General features: G+C 50.4%; 1 protein-coding gene across 1 annotated transcript in view; it reads right to left on the reverse strand.

The window, feature by feature from the left end:
• Positions 1 to 18067, reverse strand: part of CSMD2 (CUB and Sushi multiple domains 2) — a 682283-nt gene that overhangs the window by 200617 nt on the left and 463599 nt on the right. The window contains exons 20-22 of the mRNA XM_069545242.1: positions 12579 to 12794; positions 10645 to 10833; positions 3898 to 4067 (exon numbers count right to left, since the gene is read on the reverse strand). Of these exons, the coding sequence (XP_069401343.1) occupies positions 3898 to 4067; positions 10645 to 10833; positions 12579 to 12794 (575 nt within the window). The remainder of the gene's footprint in view (positions 1 to 3897; positions 4068 to 10644; positions 10834 to 12578; positions 12795 to 18067) is intronic.

Consider the following 18067-nt stretch of genomic DNA (forward strand, 5'->3'; position numbering starts at 1 on the left):
AAATCTTCTACAATGACGGTGACTTTATTAAAATTTTTTACATTTCTAGCAATTTTGATTTAATTTATTCATGCTATGTTATTTGGCACATAAAGTTTTACTGTGGATTGATTGTACATTTTATTAATATAAAAGAACTCTCTTTTTCATTTCATTATGAGATGAGTTCTCAAATTTATCTTATAATAAAGTGATTTCATTTTTCTGTGGTTTGCCATCTTCTGTTCATTGCCTCCATTCCATTTTTAATTGGGTGATCATGTTTTTCATCTCTGTTTAATCTTTCTTCATCTCAGATTGCCCTGTTTTCATTATTGCTTATTTTTGTGTCATAAATATAATATCCTCTCATATCCTGCTAAGAATACAAATTAGGAGCTTTTAAAGTATTTTTTTTTTCCTTTGTTGCTTACAGAGGGGGCGATTAAGTCTGACTCCTCAGACAGGTCCCGTCTTCTGATCTACTGAATGTTTGTACATATCTGGTTCATTTTCCTGTTGGCAAATCACCACAGGGGGAGAAGAAAGGGCAGTGGGAAGACTCAGTCATCTCTAAGGGGGAGAAGAAGAGCTGAGCCAGAAGAGGCCGTAACAGAGCAGAAGCCTCTCCTGGTACTAAAGCGCGTGTGTGTGAAGGAGTGCGCGCGCGTGTGTGTGTGTGACTGCGGCAGCCTCTTCTCTAATAAGCCTGCCCACTCTTGTCAGGTGCCAGCCAAGGCAGTGCTCTGCTTTATCCTGCTTGCCAAGGACAGCCAAATAAACTTCAGCATGTTGTGTTGTGAGGGAGCTTGGCTCTGGAGGTCTCTCTGGCCAAGCGCAGTTCCCAGAAGCACTAGTGGGATTGAGACCTGGCTCCTGCCAACAGTCCCCTGGTGTGTCCTTGGCTCCAGGCCGTGCTGCTCTGTGTGGCCTTCGATGCCTTTGTCCTTGAGGTTTCTAGCACTGCATCCACAGGAAAAACTTCACTTACGTGAAATACAATTTGATCAGGCCCTTTCTCAATCTGGACCCTCTTTGGCGAGTATTCCATTTGGCAAACATGTCTTTAAGTTGTATGTGAAAGGCACCCTTACCTAATTTCCCCTGTTTCATGTCCCTTTAGTCATTTTCATGGAAACCTACGTGTAGTTATATACATGAGCTTCCTGTGCCATCTTGAACCGGGAGTTGTCTTTCCACACTATGACACTGAGAGGCCCTTCCTGTCCTGCAGATATCAGAGGTCAAGATTTTGGTGGGAACCTATATAGGATTAATCAGGAAGTTCTGGGAGACAAGCTGGAGTATGTGCAGGGTGAGGCCTAAGAAACATTCAGTTATTAAAGGTAAGGAAAAGACCAGGAGAGGGGAGGGTCACAAGAGCCAGAAAACAGTCATTCCGCAGGTTAGAAATACGAGCGTCTATGACAGGTTTAGAGGGTTGATCAGACGCATGTGTTTGGGAGATGATGGGTCTCCTTGGGCAGGAAGGAGTCCAGGTACATGCTGGGGCTTCTTGGGAGGGTCAGGTGTGTCCTCGGGACTGGAAATATACCAATGTTCTGGCAGATTACACAGGGCAAGGGCAGGATGCTTCTGGGGGTGACTTGAGGTGCTGCTTCCTTTGCGTCAAGGGAGATCAGAGTGACAAGGGTAAACGGCCCTGCCGATGCAGCTGACGGCGGCTGCAGGTGGAGACTGTCATTGTGTGTTTCCTTTTGTTCCCACACCGCTCGTGTCCCAGGCTCTCCTTTGGGAGGGCAAGGGTTCTGAGGCAAAGAGTTAGAATGGGAAACCACATGACCTCCTGGGGCCCTGCCCTCTCCCTTCGCCAGACCCCCTTCTCTGTGGAAGCTCTGGTGGATACAAGATCATGTGACTAGTCCAGAGCCACAGTCCAGTCTCCTGAGGAGGACCCTACAGAGGCCTAGAAATGGGGGAAGAGGCTCTTCAGCAACAAGGTCAAACTCAGTATTAGAAGGCTGGTGGCAGGGTCCCTGGATAGGCGGCTACAGAGACCAAATCTGAAGTCTTGGGAAGATCTCTCCAAGAAGCACAGAAAATCAGCCCTTCTCTCCATAGCCCCGAAGAACCATCTGAGGTCCTGACGCCTGCCTGAGCCCTCCCTGACCTCTGGCCTGGGGATAATGCCCCAGGTCCCTTCCTTTTGACCTGAGTGCATTCAAATGTCTCCCTGTGGTCTATTAAGCTGCACCACTTGACCCTCAGGCAGAATCCAGACAGTGCAGTGGGGTATGCATGCCTGCTGACCATGTCTTAAGTGTGCCTCTGAGTCCAGACCCCCTGGAGAGGATGCTCGGGCCCTGATCAGGCTCCACATGACCTCCAGCCACCAAGGAAGGGACCCCTCTGCTGATCCCCGCAGGCCACATGCACAAAACTGCTGCTCACATTCCCTTCAAAACCTGAAAATTACGTTATGCCTCAAAAAGGCCTTTTCCTGCATGGTGAACAACAGCTTTTCTTTAAGATGTTCTCCGTATTGTCCAGCTTTCATCAATTCCATCTGGAGTGCTAGAGCGAGGAAGTCACCCTGGCCTTGCTGTGCCTGGGTGTGTTCTCCAAGGCTCTGCTGTAGGTGATGAAGAAATGAATGGAGGGCACTGAGGTCAGGGGGTGCCTGAAGACACCGCCCTTGGAAAGCACAGGGCCTGGGTATCGCTCACTTATGGGGAGAGGCACTCTGCTTTTCTGTGTCTGGGGAGCTCAGAGGTTGAAGAGCAGAGCTGAAGGGACCAATGATAGGGCCCCATTCCCTCCTGGGCCACTACCATATTCTGTTCTATTTCAGGCATATCTGGTCCCAGCTGGTCATCTCACAGTATGGCCTCTTGGATTTAAGAATAATTAGATAAGGTTGAAAAAAACCTTCCGAACACACAGACACACACATGCCCCAGACGGGAGGGTCAAGAGTATCATCTCTATATACAAAGCACAGTATACTCATATCTAGAGAGAGTCCTAAGGGGTGGGGATTGCTTAACGGTTTCTCTCTGGATTTTCTAGAGCTGTGACCTTTGGCTGTTGCTAAAGTCTAGACTTCTCTAGTTACAGGGAATAAAACTATTCTAGAACACGCACAAAAACAAAAGTTCTTAGCCTAGGATGAAAATGAACCTACTCCATGTGAGATTTTCCTTATAGTCCCTTTTAATAAGGTGGCTCTTTGACAAATTCTCCAGAGTCAAGGCTTTGGTTACACACATACACACATCATGTACTACTGGAAGTACACAGTTAACCACACACACACAAAGAAATGCAAGTCATATGTATGTTCAGCGTCTTAACAAGGCCCCCTCTATAAGCCTTTCTTTAGTCCAAGTCCTTTCACCTCTTTCTCTTATGGAGATCCTGAACTCACCTTCTTTAACCCCACTGCCACCTGTAGACCGCCACCATGGTGCACTGAAGCTGCTGAAACAGCCAAACCATTTACTGAAACATAAACTCAAAACATATACAGATGCGCCCACACAAAACACAAATATGCATAGACGCAGATCCCTCAGACCAAATACACACACAGACACAGATGCACACACATCAAGAAATGTACATATAAACATATGTATTTATGATTTCTTCTTATCCACATTGATGGTCAGAGTTCATAATGGAAAACCTGATCCACTGACCTGCTACCCCTACTCCATCACATACATATTTGAGAGCAGTTGGCTCCTAAGCAAACTCTAAATCCACGTTCTTTAGAATACATGCATTCTACCCTTCTCTCTTGGGTTCTCACTTCTCCCGGATGAGTGAGGACAATATCTTGGGACTCAAAGGGGAAGAAGAGAAGCTAAGTCCTTCGCACAGAGATAAATGGGCATGGTGACCACACTTTTGCAGCCCGTAATGTGTGTACACTGTGACATCTCTCAGTGTTACCTTGAGGACATCTCCTTCAGAGAGTTCAAATGCCTTGGCTTTGAGCTGAATTCCCTTCCCTGGCTGGGTCTGGATGGAGTAGATGCATTCGTGGTTGTTACTGTAGTTCACAGGAAAGTTGGGGGACAGCAGAGTGCCCTGAGTGCCCGTGACCGAATTCCCACACTCAGCTGGAAACGAAATCACAATAATAACAGATTAATGCCGGCCAGCTACATCCGGGATGCAACGCACAGCGCTGGGGAGCCTCAAAAGACGACAAGTCGCTTGCCTCTCTACCTGCCGACGCGCCTGCCCACCTGCCCATTTGTCTGCCTGTCTATAGGACTGCTAATCAACGTGTTTGTTTTTTTTTTTAACCCCAGACTACCTGTAGTTCTGCTTGGTCCCTTTACTTCTCTCCTTCAGTTTGTCTGTCTTTCTTCTTCAGGAACAGAAACGAACCCACCAGTCACCCTTTACTTTTAAAGTGTCATGAAGCAGCTACTCTCCCATCTGCCCATATAGTATCATAGCAACAGAAATGACCAAGGAGGGCATCAGGGGAAGCTGGGGGCCACCAAGTGAGGAGGGATGCAGCCTTTCCATATCAGAGGAGAGCAACCAAGAGGGGACGCATTTGAATAATAATCACTAGCATCTCCCAAGCTTTACAAAAAACGTTTCAGCCATTAATCACAAACTGATTATCATTCCTGTTTTAAATATAAAGACTCTGGTACTTAGCAGTTTAGATTGTCTCTCAATTCAAGAAGAGGAGGGGGCTGACAACTCAACCCTCTTGATCCTAGAATTTAGGGCCTCCGAGGCTCTGGAGAAAGGTTTGGCACAGACCCATGGAAACCCTGTTTCGTGCAACAGCTAATGAATTCACACCTTCCTCTCAAAATCTGTCTCTTCCTCCAGAATTAGTCATTCTTTCCCCATTGTTCCCATACCTTTATTTTTAGTTCTTGACTTGTTTGTTAACATTTCTCTCTCCTCCACTTCACTGTGGATGCTTCCGGACTTGGTCATATTTCTGCACCCTCAGCACCCACCCATTCACTTGGCGCTTGGGCAGGACAGGCAGCAGTGAGGAAAGGGGAGGTATCTCGGGGCAGGCGTGTGCTGAAAGACTCTGCAGTCGGCTCCCTAGGGGCTTCAATAATTAGGAAGCCACTTCCTAGGCTTCCCTGTGGCAGAGCATCTACCAGACTGCACCCTGATAGCTTGTTACTTGCCTGTACCCCCTACCCAAACAGTGAGTTACTTGAAGGTCAGGGTCATGCTTAATGAATCCATGAATTTACAAGGCTTGGCCCAGATAGTCTATAAAATAAATATTTGCCAAATAAATGAATGAATAAACATGGAGGACGCTGACCTCAGAGGATGGACAGCTCTAAAAATAATTAGATTCTGGAAGGATATAAATACACATCCAGATGGCAGGCCCATTATTTGTCTGGACATATAGGGAGTCTGGAGCAAGGCTTGAATCTCTGAAGTTGATGGTAGCAAGTCTACTTCCTCCAAACTACTCCTCAGCGTCCCTGTTCTAGGCACAGTCATTGGCTAGAAGGGCCCTGAGGTCAACCAAGGGGCTGCTGACCACACATTCAACTCTGCTTGTCTAAGCCGGGAGTATCCTAGGCCACAGCAGTGTGGAGGAAGCATGTGATGCAAGAAAACTCAGAGTGGAGCCTCTTGTGGGCTTAATTGTACCTTTGTGTGTTCTCTTGTCCCCAGGTCTGCTCCTTATGATCATGTTCCACCCACTAGTCCCTACTTTTTCATCCAGCCCTACTCCCTGGGTTCTTTTCATTTCAGGACCAGCTTCAGTTTCCTAAGACTTTTACCTTAATCATTACTGTGGACTGTGTGTTTGTGTCTCCCTGACAAATTCCTATGCTGAAGCCCAGATCCCCAGGTATGATGAGGTGAGAGCCCTCAGGATGGGGTCAGTGCAAGAGGAACAGCAGAGGAACTGAGCAGAGCCCACAATACAGCAAGAAGGCCGCTATCTGGCAGCCAAGCAGAGGGCCTCCACCTCACACTGAACCTGCTGGCACCCTCATCTGGAATTTGCTAGCTTCTGGATCTGGGAGTAAGAAATGTGCATCGTTGAGGCCACCCACATGCTGGTATTTTCTTACAGCAGCTCACAATGAAAAAGCCATTATCTCTCTTGGAGGAGAAATCTCACTTTGCAGGACTTTCATCTCAGCCTGTTTGCAAAGCGTTCAAACCTGCGTAATGAATGTCCTGGGCTGGGGCATAAAACTAAAGTGGGGGTGGTAGACAGGAACCCTGGGGGCCGCTGATACTTTAGGTGGATATTATTTCTAAAGTGTGGATATATTTTGGGTGCCCTCCGATGAAGGTGGGTATTTGGGCAGGGTGTGTTGAAGGATGTGCGTGTTTAGACATGTATTATTCCTCAGTCCCATCACGTGGGCAGCCCTCTGAAGCAGCTCTCCATCATCTCTGGGGTCACACGGTATTCCCTTCTGTCTAGGGAATGGCATGTGGTGCACTGGGATGAGCACAGACTTTAGACACAGACAGACCAGTTATGTCAACTCTCTGAACCACTGTCTCTTCATCTGCCTCCAGCTGGACAATAACAGCATCCACATAAAGCTAGAGAGGACTCGGCTATGAAATTTTATGATGAAAAGGGTGAATATGTGGGCTTCCCAGGTGGTGCTAGTGGTAAAGAACCTGCCTGGCAATGCAGAAGACATAAGAGATGAGGGTTCAATCCCTGGGTTGGGAAGATCCTCTGAAGGAGGGCATGGCAATCCACTCCAGTATTCTTGCCTGGAGAATCTCATGGTCAGAGGACCCTGGTGGGCTATGATTCATAGGGTCACAAAGAGTGGGACACAACTGAAGTGACTTGGCAGCAGCAGCAGGTGAGTGTATCGGAAGTGGTTTGCACCTGGCTGCAAATGTAACCACAGCCATGAAATTAGAAGACGCAAGCGCTCCTTGGAAGGAAAGCTATGACAAACCTAGACCATGTATTGAAAAGCAGAGATGTTACTTTGCCAACAAAGGTCCTCAGAGTCGAAGCTATGGTTTTTCCAACAGTCATGTACGGATGTGAGAGCTGGACCATAAAGAAGCTTGAACACCAAAGAATTGATGCTTTCGAATTGGGTTGCTGGAGAAGATGTCTGAGAGTCCCTTGGACTGCAAGATCAAACCAGTGAGTCCTAAAGGAAATCAACCCTGAAAGTTCATTGGAAGGACTGAGGCCGAAGCTGAAGTACCCATACTTTGGCCACTTGAGGCGAAGAGTTAAGTCTTTGGAAAAGACCCCGATGCTAGGAAAGATTGAGGGCAGCAGGAGAAGGGGGTGAAAGAGGATGAAATGATTAGGTAGCATCATCAACTCAATGGACATGAGTCTGAGCAAACTCCAGAAGATAGTGAAGGACAGGGAAGCCTGGTGTGCTGCAGTCCATGGGGTAGCAAATAGTTGGACATGACTTAGCAAACAACATAGTACCTAGTAGGCCCTCAACAAGTATTATTCCTTTCTCTTCCCATCTAACCCAATGAATCTGCATAGCTTATCTACTTTCACTTGGAGCCCTAACTGCCTGGGCTCTGGGACTGTCAGGAAGCCCATGAAGCTTCCTGGGAAGCAGGTGTTCATTGCCTGACATTCACAGCGCCCTCACTGTTCCTGATGCCTCTTGCTCACCACCTAGCTCCTGAGAGTTGGTTTTCATTACACGTGGGCCTTGGTATAGTTTGCCACTTCATTCCTGCCCCTGGCTTGCTGCACAAGAGCAAGGCTCTCTCCTCTGTCCCACATGCCAAACTCCTCAATAAGGAGGGAAAGGGGGCCAACAGCTTCAGACGGACCCCTCTGCCAAGGCCTTTTTCCAGGGCACCAGCGAGTGTCCAGGAGGTAGAGGGACATGGCGCTGGCTCCTGGGAGAGCTTCTGAAGTATTAAGGGAGGTGAGCAGATGCATTGAAAAGTGAAACACAAGCATAAATGAAAACAAATAAACATTCCAGAGAAACACAGTCATCTGTGCTGGCAAGCGCTGCAGCTGATTCAGGCATCTTCGACTTCTGCCATCCCATCAGAAGAGGTCTCATTAAGGGCAGGGGCATGTCATGTCCCTCAGTCTGGGGCACCCCGCAAGGTGGAGAGTTAGGGCTGCTCCATCACACGGGGCTCCCAAGGACAGGGTCATTCTGCAGAATGGGGTCCTCTGGGGTCAGGGCTGTCCCTTCTATCTCCAGTTTAGGGGACCCTGAGGTCAGGGGCTGCTGTGTTGCCCGCCACACCATGAATTAGAGCCCAGAGCTGTTTATCTCCTTCTCAGGGGGGCATGTTCCTGGCAAGCCATCCAATTTACACCTCTAGTGCACACGGCAACCGGGAGCACCTCCCGAGTGGGCATTCCCATGATGCCTCCAGCCTGAGGCTCTGCTGTGGGCCTGGCGGTAATTAGAGGTGATTATAATTGCTATGCAGTATTAATACATACAAAACAGAAGACAAATGGAATAATGAAAATATTGTGAGGTGCCATGAACAAACAGTAATTGGAATAATAAGTTACAGAATGAGTTTATGGAACGAGATCGATGAGGTGAGAGCTAAGGGCGTGAGCACGTCTGCGGTCCTGGATAATCGCATTCAGGAAAAACTCCCCTCAGAACCACTGAGCTGAAGACATTTTTCCAGAGAAGAAAAGAGCTGCTAGCAGCCAGGTTGAAACTGAACCTTCACAGTGGGAGCTACACGTGTGTCTGCACGTATGCACAGGTTAGGGTGGCCGGATGCTCTACGGCAGGGGTCCCCAGCCTCCAGGATCTAAGGCCTGATGGGCTGAGGTGGAGCTGATGTAATGATAATAAAGTGAACAACGAATGTAATGCATTTAAATCATCCTGAAACCATCTCCTGCACGTCAGTCAGTGGAGAAACTGTCTTCCACAAAACCGGTCCCTGGTGCCAAAAAGGTTGCAGACTGCTGCTCTGGGGGGGATGAATAAAATTTGAGATCACTTAATTGATCAAAAATGGGATTCTTCATCTATTTGTCTTAATGCTTCCCCTCTGAGATCGTGCAAGGGTGTTGGTTGTTGGTCATCGATAAATAAGGATTACAATGTTATTGGCCAAAGGATGATAATCATATGGCACCCTCCTGCTTGATGTAAACCATGCCTTCTAATCTGGAGTAAAACCTGTGAGCTGGGTACTGCTATCTCTGCTTTATAAATATAGAGAAGCTGGGGCCGATGGGATTGGGTGGCCTGCCCAAGATCCAGTGGCTGGTAAATGGCAGAGCAGAGAACTGACCTTGGGCCCATGTGATCGGCTGGCCCGAGCCCAGCCCATCTTGCCATCCTGTTTATGACGGTCTCCTCTAGAGCCCCCAGGGCTCTGTGGCATTGTCCCAGGCAAGGCTGACCTCATGGACCCTCAAGACGCCAACAGCTGCTTCAGTCAGTGCAGTGCTGTCTCGATCTGGTTGGTATTTTGGGTTTTCTTTAATATTGAACATGCGTTCCTAGTGGCTAACAGTGAGCATGGTAAGCACTCCACTGTGCCAGCCTGTGTCCATCTACCCCATGGTATGAGTATCGAGCAAGCAGCGCATGACCCTTATACACATGGGGCAGCCAGCAACTGCCCCAGCTCCCTGGAGTATCACCCCATTTCTCTGCACCCTTTGGGCCTAGGGCTCTGAAGAGTCTTCTCCCTGGCAAGGAGGCCGGCAGGGCCTGGGGTCATAGGGGTCCTGGTCTCAGCTCCCTCAGCTACCTCTTCCACCTCATTATCTACTGTTTTTCCCACCGCTCACTCCAGACTGGCCTGCAAGCTGTTCCTGAAGCAGTGAGCACCTCATGGCTCAGGGCCTTGGCACTTGGCCCCCTCGTCTCCCATGAAAGCCTTGGGATCTCCTTGGATGCCTTCAGATCCCTACTGTACATTGTTAACCCATCAGAGAAGCCTTTCCCAATCACTTTTTATAAACACTTCCCACACTTTCTGAGCTGACTTACTCTTTCTCTCTAACCCTCAACACTGCCTGCCACTACACATCCACGTGCTGGTAGCCCATCTCCCTCCACCAGAATGTGAGAGCAGGGGTGGAAAGGCTTCCTCGTGACGTTCAGTTTTATATTCCCAGCATCTAGAAGCATGTCTGACCTGCAATGGGTGCTCTAGAAATGAACTTAGCTCTTGCTTCCCTCTGCCCTCTGTCCTCCCCAGTTGAAAGGATGGAGCCTTTCTGGAAAGTCTCAAAAGCTAGCACACTCACTGAACTAGTAAAATCAGCCCTCTCTTCCACCATATGGGGACTCTTCATGGGCAAAGGTCATACCTCCTTCCCACAGGTCCACCCACGCCCCACCCAGATTTCCCTGCAAGAGGCATCCAGAAGCCATGGGGACGTGCGTTAAGGGTGGGAGTTGATGGTACGGAAGTTGATTTCATCCGAGTGCCTCCTGTGGACTCACTTTGCAAAGGTCAGCTGAAGCTACCAAACAGCCCATGAAGCAGGTGTTGGCTGCCATCCCTCCTGTACAGATAACGAGGCTGGAGCGGAAGGACGGTAGGCCACCCACCGAGGTCCCACTGCAGGTCACCGTGTGCTAAGACACTTCTCAAGCCCAGTCCCATTGGCCTCTTGGCCCATGTGTGTTCCACTACCTCACAGCAATTGACTAAAGTTCGGCCAACCCCCTTAGTGAAGCAAAATGAAAGCACGTGACCACCTACCAACACACCTTGGCAGAGGCGAACTCCACAGGCGCCGTCTGCCCCCCAGGCACGTGATGCGGGCCGTGCCCTCCAGGCGGTACCCGGGGAAGCAGGAGAAGGTCAAGGTGTCGCCTACGCCAAACTGCAAGCCCTTCCGGATGCTGTAGGCTGGGACCTCGGGCTCCTCGCAGGGTTCCAGGTCATACTCTGGAAGGGAGGCAAGAGAGCCGGGGTCAGAGACAGAGGAGGGGCACACAGACAAAGACGCCAGGGAGAAGAGGGCGAGAGAGGAGGACAGACAGAGGCACAGGATATGCAGGGATCCACGAAAGGCAAGGAGAGGAGAGAGAACTTGAGAGGGACAGAGGCAGGGGAGAACAGGCAGGTTGTGCTCTGGGCGGTCTGAGCGCTTCCCAGCCCGGAGGAGTGGGAGAGGGCACCGTGTTTCTGGAGGCTGGCTTCCCAGGGGGATTTATGAGGCTGACCTGTCCCTCCTCTAACCTTCATCTCCACATGAAGCCCAGCTTCAGGCCTGCAGACCCTCCTGCCCCTTTCTCCCTGGATACCGAGCCAATTCAATTCAATTCAGCCTGGTTCTAGAAGGGTCAGAATGGAAGACCCAGCCTAGGGCAATTTACATTTGGAAAAAGAACCTAAGAGCTGAATTTGGTTAAAGCTGTGCCTCAGGAGCACAGACACTTGAGGCAGATGGCAAGTGTGACGGAGCGGCGTTGCTGGACCAGGGACCAGCCTCTAGTGACTTTACGTCTCTAGCGATGACACAGAAGTACTTCTCTCCTTGTCCTCATGGGCAATGCCCTTCTGGGACACTGTACCCCAGGGCTCCGTGTGGTTGGAAAAAACAGACGGGATAAGGCAGATGGGGATGCCTCAGTGGTAACGAACCCTTCTGCCAATGCAGGGGCCACAGGAGATGTGGGTTCTATCCCTGGATGGGGGAGATCCCCTGGAGGAGGAAATGGCAACCCACTCCAGTATTCTTGCTTGGAGAATCCCATGGACAGAGGAGCCTTGCAGACTGCAGTCCTTAGGGTTGCAAAGAGTTGGACAAGACTGAAGTGACTTAGCATGCACACAGGCACAAGGCGGGCCGGCTGGATATGTCCCATCAGCCAGCACATGGCAGAAGGCATCTGCTGGAGGGACGTTGCGGGGCTGAGCTGGGCCACGTCCCATTTCCTAGAGGTCAGATATCTCTTGCACATCCCAGGAAAATCTACCAGCTACCTCTACTCCTGGATGGGAAGGAGGGTGCTCTGGGAGCAAGTGAAACGAGCCGCAAAGAAGCAAAGGGTCCTCTTTCCTCCCTGAATGCAAACTGAAAAGCTTTCGTTTCAGGATTCCTAAACACAGTGAAAATTATCCATCACTACTAAATTAGCGTTGGTGAAGCAGTCTCCGAATGAGACCAAAACACTCCAACGTGTTAATTTCCATCTCCCTTCTTTTTCTTTGTTTTTGGAAATTGCTGTGGTTGTGAAGTAGTGGAAGTGGAATCAGAAGAAGGATCTGGACTTGCTAGGGCTGCAAGGGACTTTGGTAAATGGCAGCCCACTCCAGTATTCTTGCCTGGAGAATCCCATGGACGGAGGAGCTTGGTGGGCTACAGTCCACGGGTCGCAAAGAGTCGGACACGACTGAGCGACTTCACTTTCACTTTCACTTCACTAGTTCCATCAGTTGGGCCGGTCACATTCAGAGAGAACCCTGAACACCTTCACAGAAGGAGATCCCCCCACAGATCTGCTAATTCCTTCCAACCCGCTATAAGCAATGTTCATCCTTGTATCTAAACACTACCTTCTGCCACATCACTGAGGTTCCCCTCCTAGAGGCTGGGGAGCGGACCAGCGCCACTTGCTGGCTGACAGTGGGGGTGGGGTGGAGGCACAGAGTGCCCTTTTGGCCTGAGGGACCCTCAAGTGCTGTACCTGAGAAGGTGATGTTGAAGCCTTCGTAGGACACAGAGAAATCGGAAATGAAGCGGACCTGGGCGGTGAAGTTGCCATAGAGACCGGCGCTGATGGGGGCCGGCAGCCGTGAGCCCGTCAGCTGGCGCAGGGGCTGGGTGAAGCTGCCATTCTCCGTGATGAGGAGGTAGTCGTGGCCGCTCTCCAGGTGGAAGGTGTGGAAAGTGAAGAACACACCTGCCGGGAGCCAGAGGGTCAGGGGACAACGGTGAGAGGGGGCCCAGCTGCACGCGGGGGTCTGCTGAGCATTCCCCATTTGTAAACATCTATTGGTGTGCAGAAGTCTAAGCAGCAACACGCAGAGGCCAAACTGACCGAAGGGCCCAGGTGAGCCGGACACCCTCTTGCCCACAGGCTCACTCAGGGAGGAGGACTCTGCTTCAGGCTTGTCCCAGTTTGAAAGGGAGATTTATGGTTAGGGCATTCATTCAATCAACAGGTTTTCGTATATTGTTGGGTGTTTCCTGGGCTAGGACTCAGGGCTAGGTGGGTGCAATGGGATAGAACCACCGTGCAGAGTGACCAACATTGTCATCAATATAGGTCAGACTGCATTGGGGGACAGAAGGGAAAGAGGGAAAGGCAGGATGGCCTCACTAAAGAGTATTTGTTTGGGGTCTTAAAAGGAGGCAGGGGAAGTAACCGGCTAAGAGTGGAGAGGGTGCCCCAGGCAGGGGACAGAGCTGCTGTGGAGTCCAGAGCTTGGTGAGCCGGGCCGCGCTGTTGGACGTACTCAGCTGGGAATATCCAGAAGAAGAGCTGGACACGTAGGCCCTCTGGGGCCAGACTGGATATTTTTTGAGAGCTGTTGAGGGCCTATCCTATCCAGAGTGTACCAGATTTCAGATTAGCAAGATGTTGGTGGCTTTGAGAAGGAGGAAGTGGAGTGAGGGGAGGCAGAGAGAGCAGTTAGAAGGATGTCAGCCATGCACTGAGAGGGGTGGATGGGGTCGGCCAAGCGGACAAAAGCAGGAAAGGGACGTGGGACACGGGAGGCGAGGTGGACACGGATCAGAGGCAACAGAGGCAATGGAGGAACCAAGGGGTGACAGGGAGGGTCTTGACCTGAAGGACAGTGATGTCTTTCGTGAGCCGGGGCTGGACACATAGGAAGAGGAGCAAGTGGTGGCAGGGTAATGACTTTGGCTTTGAACACTCTGCACGGTCAGCATTCAAGAAGCACCAGCTAGCAGGAGGGAACTGGACGTTCAGATTGGAGTTCAGGGTTAAGGTCGGACTACAGCAGTAGATCTGGCGGTCACTGGCAAACAGGTGCTAGCTGAACCCCCAAACACGAAGAGGAAGGGAGGTGGGCAGGGCAGTCATCAGAGAAGCGTAGATTGGAAGCCTGGGGGAAGCGGCATCACACAGAAGACGGGAGGAAGAGGAGCGGTCAGAGAGGGGCCAGGCAGCCATCTGAAAGGGAGAAGGGGGAGGGGCCATCCGCTGAGGGGGAGGGGCTGAGAGCACCCACTAATGAGAGTAAATTTCAGCCCTCAGTACGTGTCACTGTTCTGAGTTGCTCTGTAGTTGGCCCCTATCAGTGGGAAGGGAAGATACAACAGCATTTCATCCTGCTGCTAACCCTGCAACCTGGGTACGATTCTTCTCATCTCCATGTTACACCCGAGGAAACCGAGGCACAAAGCAATGAAATCATTCGTCCAAGGTCACCCAACCTGTAAGTGGGAAAGCTGGGTTCTGAACTGAGGCAATCTGGTGGCAGAGGCTGTGCAGTAAACCACCTCAGGATGCAGCTTCTCCTGCGATGAAAAGAGATTCGAAGGTGGGTGGGTGGCAGGGCAGGTGGTGGGAGGGGCCAGGAGGTGAGCAAGGTAATAGAGCAGCAAGGTCTTAGCACCTAGAGCAACGCTTCAATTTATCCAGACGGCAGCTGAGTTTGGGTGGACAGATGTACAATGCATGTCCGCCCACGAGCGAGTGTGCCTACGGGAATACACCCCATGGATGTGCCAGGGCAGGAACGCGGGGAGGCAAGGAATGCTGCGCCCACGTGCTGTTCAAAGTTCATGGACCTCGGCAGCCTGGGCATCGCCTGGGAGCTTGTCGGGAACGCAAAATCTCGGCCTCCACCTCAAACGTCCTGAATCAGCACTCGCATGCTAACAAGATCCTCCAAGAGATGTGGAGGTACATACAAGTGTGAGGACTACTTCTCTAGATATTCACTGATGTGTTCAGGATAAACGGTGGTTAGATGCAAGGTCTTCACGCTAAAGCATTTTAGCTGTTTTCACTACTTTGCCTCTCTGTTGATAGAAACTGGCGATGCAGAGGACTTGGGCTTCTACGGGCGGGGGTTGGGAGAACAGAACCCCGCAGAGGTGGCGGAAGCAGTTTGTAAGTGTCCTGTGCTCAGGCAGCTGACACGCATCCATGTATCTATTTACTCAGAGAAATAGAGCCTGGGCTTCCCTGGTGGTCCAGGGGTCAAGAATCTGCCTTGTAAGGCAAGGGAGGATAATCTGATTCCTAGTCCAGGAAGATCCCACATGCCGCACAGCACCTGAGCGCGTGTGCCGCAACTACTGAACCAATGCTCCAGAGCCCGAGAGCTGCAACTACTGAGCCCACATCCTACAACTACTGAAGTGTGCTCACCTAGAGCCGGGCTCCAGAGCAAGAGAAGCCGCGGCAATGAGAAGCCCACAGACTGTAACGAAGAGTAGCCCCCGCTTGCCACAACTAGAGAAAGTCTGCATGAGGCAACAAAGACCCATTACGACCAATAAATAGATCAATCTTAAAGAAAGAGAGAGATCTCGAGTGCCTGCTAAGTGCCAGATCTGTGCTAGGTACTGAGAAAGATCTCCCAGCCTGGTGGAGGAGACAGACACACCAGTAGTGAGATCCAGAGCGGGGGGCACAGAGGGAGAGCGGGTGACTGTGCCCCCGGGGTTGGGAAGGTGTCACAGCAGTCACAATCTGTGACATGAGGGGTGTAAGCACGCGTGAAGTCCCACAGGCACGTGTGCCTGCAGGAATCCCATACTCCTGACACGCAAACACATGTGCATACGAGAAGACCATTTTCCTTCTGCAGAGCTTGGCAAGAGGCTTGCTGGAACAGAGGGCTGCGTGGAGGCCGGGTCAGACACAGTAACAGGTGGAAACAGAGCTGAATTAAGCACTGTGCTTTCTGTTTTTCGAGCGTGCAAATACAACACCCCCAAAGGAGGAAACACTTGGCAGGCATCCTAAGGATGAGTAAACAGCGGAGATGAAACCTCTGGCTTTCCCAGCTGTGTTGACCGCTCGGGGCTCCTTCGGCCATTGTGTGAAAATGAAGACATTGTCACAGAAATAGAGAGGCAGTGTTGGAGTCTGACTCCAGATTTGGTGTGACAGATGCAGAGTGAAACGAGGACTCCACTGGAGTGAAGCGTGCAGAATCGTGTGAATCTCTCACTGGAGCCGAGAGAGCAGGGTGCTGGGAGAGGAGCGGGTCTGGAGGAAGGCGGCCCCAGACCCAAAGCTCATCTACCGGTGGAAAGGTCTGGGCTGCAAAAACATGTGCCGATTAATGTAGTCTGATGTTTTAAAAAGCAGTCTAATTTGAAAGTGTGAGATAATTATAATTTTCCAATTTGAAGATATGTGTATATATACATACACAGGAAGTCTCAGTACTTTTTAGTATATTCTGTACTTCTCCTTTGGAGAAGGAAATGGCAACCCACTCCAGTATTCTTGCTCGGAGAATCCCATGGACGGAGAAGCCTGGTAGGCTACAGTCCACGGGGTCGCAAAGAGTCGGACACAACTGAGCAACTTCACTTTTAGACCTCATTTATAAGATTTGTCATCCTAATTAATTTATCAATAATAATAAAAAAGCAGAGACATCACTTTGCCAACAAAGGGTGCAGACAAAGCTATGGTTTTTCCACTAATCATGTATAGATGTGAGAGTTGGACCATAAAGAAGGCTGAATACCAAAGAATTGATGCTTTCAAACTGTGGTGCTGGAGAAGACTCTTGAGAGAGTCCCTTGGAGAGCAAGGACATCAAATCAGTTGATGCTAAAGGAAATCAACCCTGAATATTCATTGGAAGGACTGATGCTGAAGCTGAAGCTCCAATACCTTGGCCACCTGATGCAAACAGCCGACTCACTGGAAAAGACCCTGTTGCTGGGAAAGATTGAGGGCATGAGGAGAAGGGGCGACAGAGGATGAGATGGTTGGATGGCATCACTGACTCAATGGACATGGGCTTGAGCAACTCTGGGAGACGGTGAAGGACAGGGAAGCCTGGTGTGCTGTAGTCCAAGAAGTCATGAAGAGCCAGACATGGTTTAGTGACTGAACAACAATGAAGATTTGAAAAAAGAAGGGTCTGGGCTAACATCGCTCTGTACCTGCAGTTCAGTTCAGTCGCTCAGTACCTTTAGGTGACATTCAGTCCCTGGAGAGAGGAGCCTTGGGGCAGCACGTGCAAAGCCCGCAGCACAGTGCCCAGCACACAGGAGGCATCCTCTGTGCTCAGTTCATCTGACTTCCTGATAGTCTCGTGGGCTTAAAGCTGTCAGTCCCGGGGTCTTAGCGAGGACATGTTATCTGGACTCCTGAACTGGCTCTTCCCTTGGGCTGGGCATGTGGCAAGTTGAACAATCCTGACTTTCACAGAGTTTTGAGTTCCCCAGTTGCACTTTTACTGGTGGGGAGCAATCAAGTGTCAGCAGCCTCACAGTTCTGTTAACTGAAGATACTGTTACAAGCAGAGCCTGAGGGGTGCCTGCCCTCTGGGAAGGGTCTGAGTTCAGTTTACTTCGATTCATAGAGCTATTTCTTGAGTTTCTTCTGTGCCAGCATCAAGCCAGCAGTGGGGAAAACAAGGCAGACATGTCTTTGGAAGAGCTGAGTCAGTCCGGGAGATGATGATGGAGATGCGAGTTCCGTACAGGCGGAGTGAAGACTGACATTGGAAAGGGAAGGATCACGTGGTGGCCCGTGGGAGGGAGCACCCCCTCAGACCCAGGGCTGAGGGCAGGGGGTCTGGAAGGCTCCTGAGAAGGATGAAGGAGCTGGCCGTACGAGGGGAATGCTGGAGATGGTGCGGGGAGAAGCAGTGTTACAGAAGAAAAGTGCCCCATTGTGCAAAGCTCTAGAATGGCGTCCCCCAACCCTTTTGGCACCAGGAACTGGTTTTGTGGTAGACAATTTCCCCACAGACCAGTGTAGGGATAGTTTGAGGCTGTTTCCAGTGCATTACATTTATTGTACATTTTACGTCTATTATTATTTTATCAGCTTCACCTCAGAGCATCAGGCATTAGATCCTAGAGCTTGGGGACCCCTGCTCTAGAGGGCAATGAAAGCCTAGGTACTGAAGGAAGTTCCATGTAGCTAGATCTTAGCTTTGTAGAGGGCTCACAAGGAGGCTGAGAAAGGTACATCCAGGGCCATAAGGAGCACACTAGCTATTT

Source organism: Ovis canadensis, chromosome 1 (assembly GCF_042477335.2).
Source record: "Ovis canadensis isolate MfBH-ARS-UI-01 breed Bighorn chromosome 1, ARS-UI_OviCan_v2, whole genome shotgun sequence".
NCBI classification, from domain to species: domain Eukaryota; kingdom Metazoa; phylum Chordata; class Mammalia; order Artiodactyla; family Bovidae; genus Ovis; species Ovis canadensis.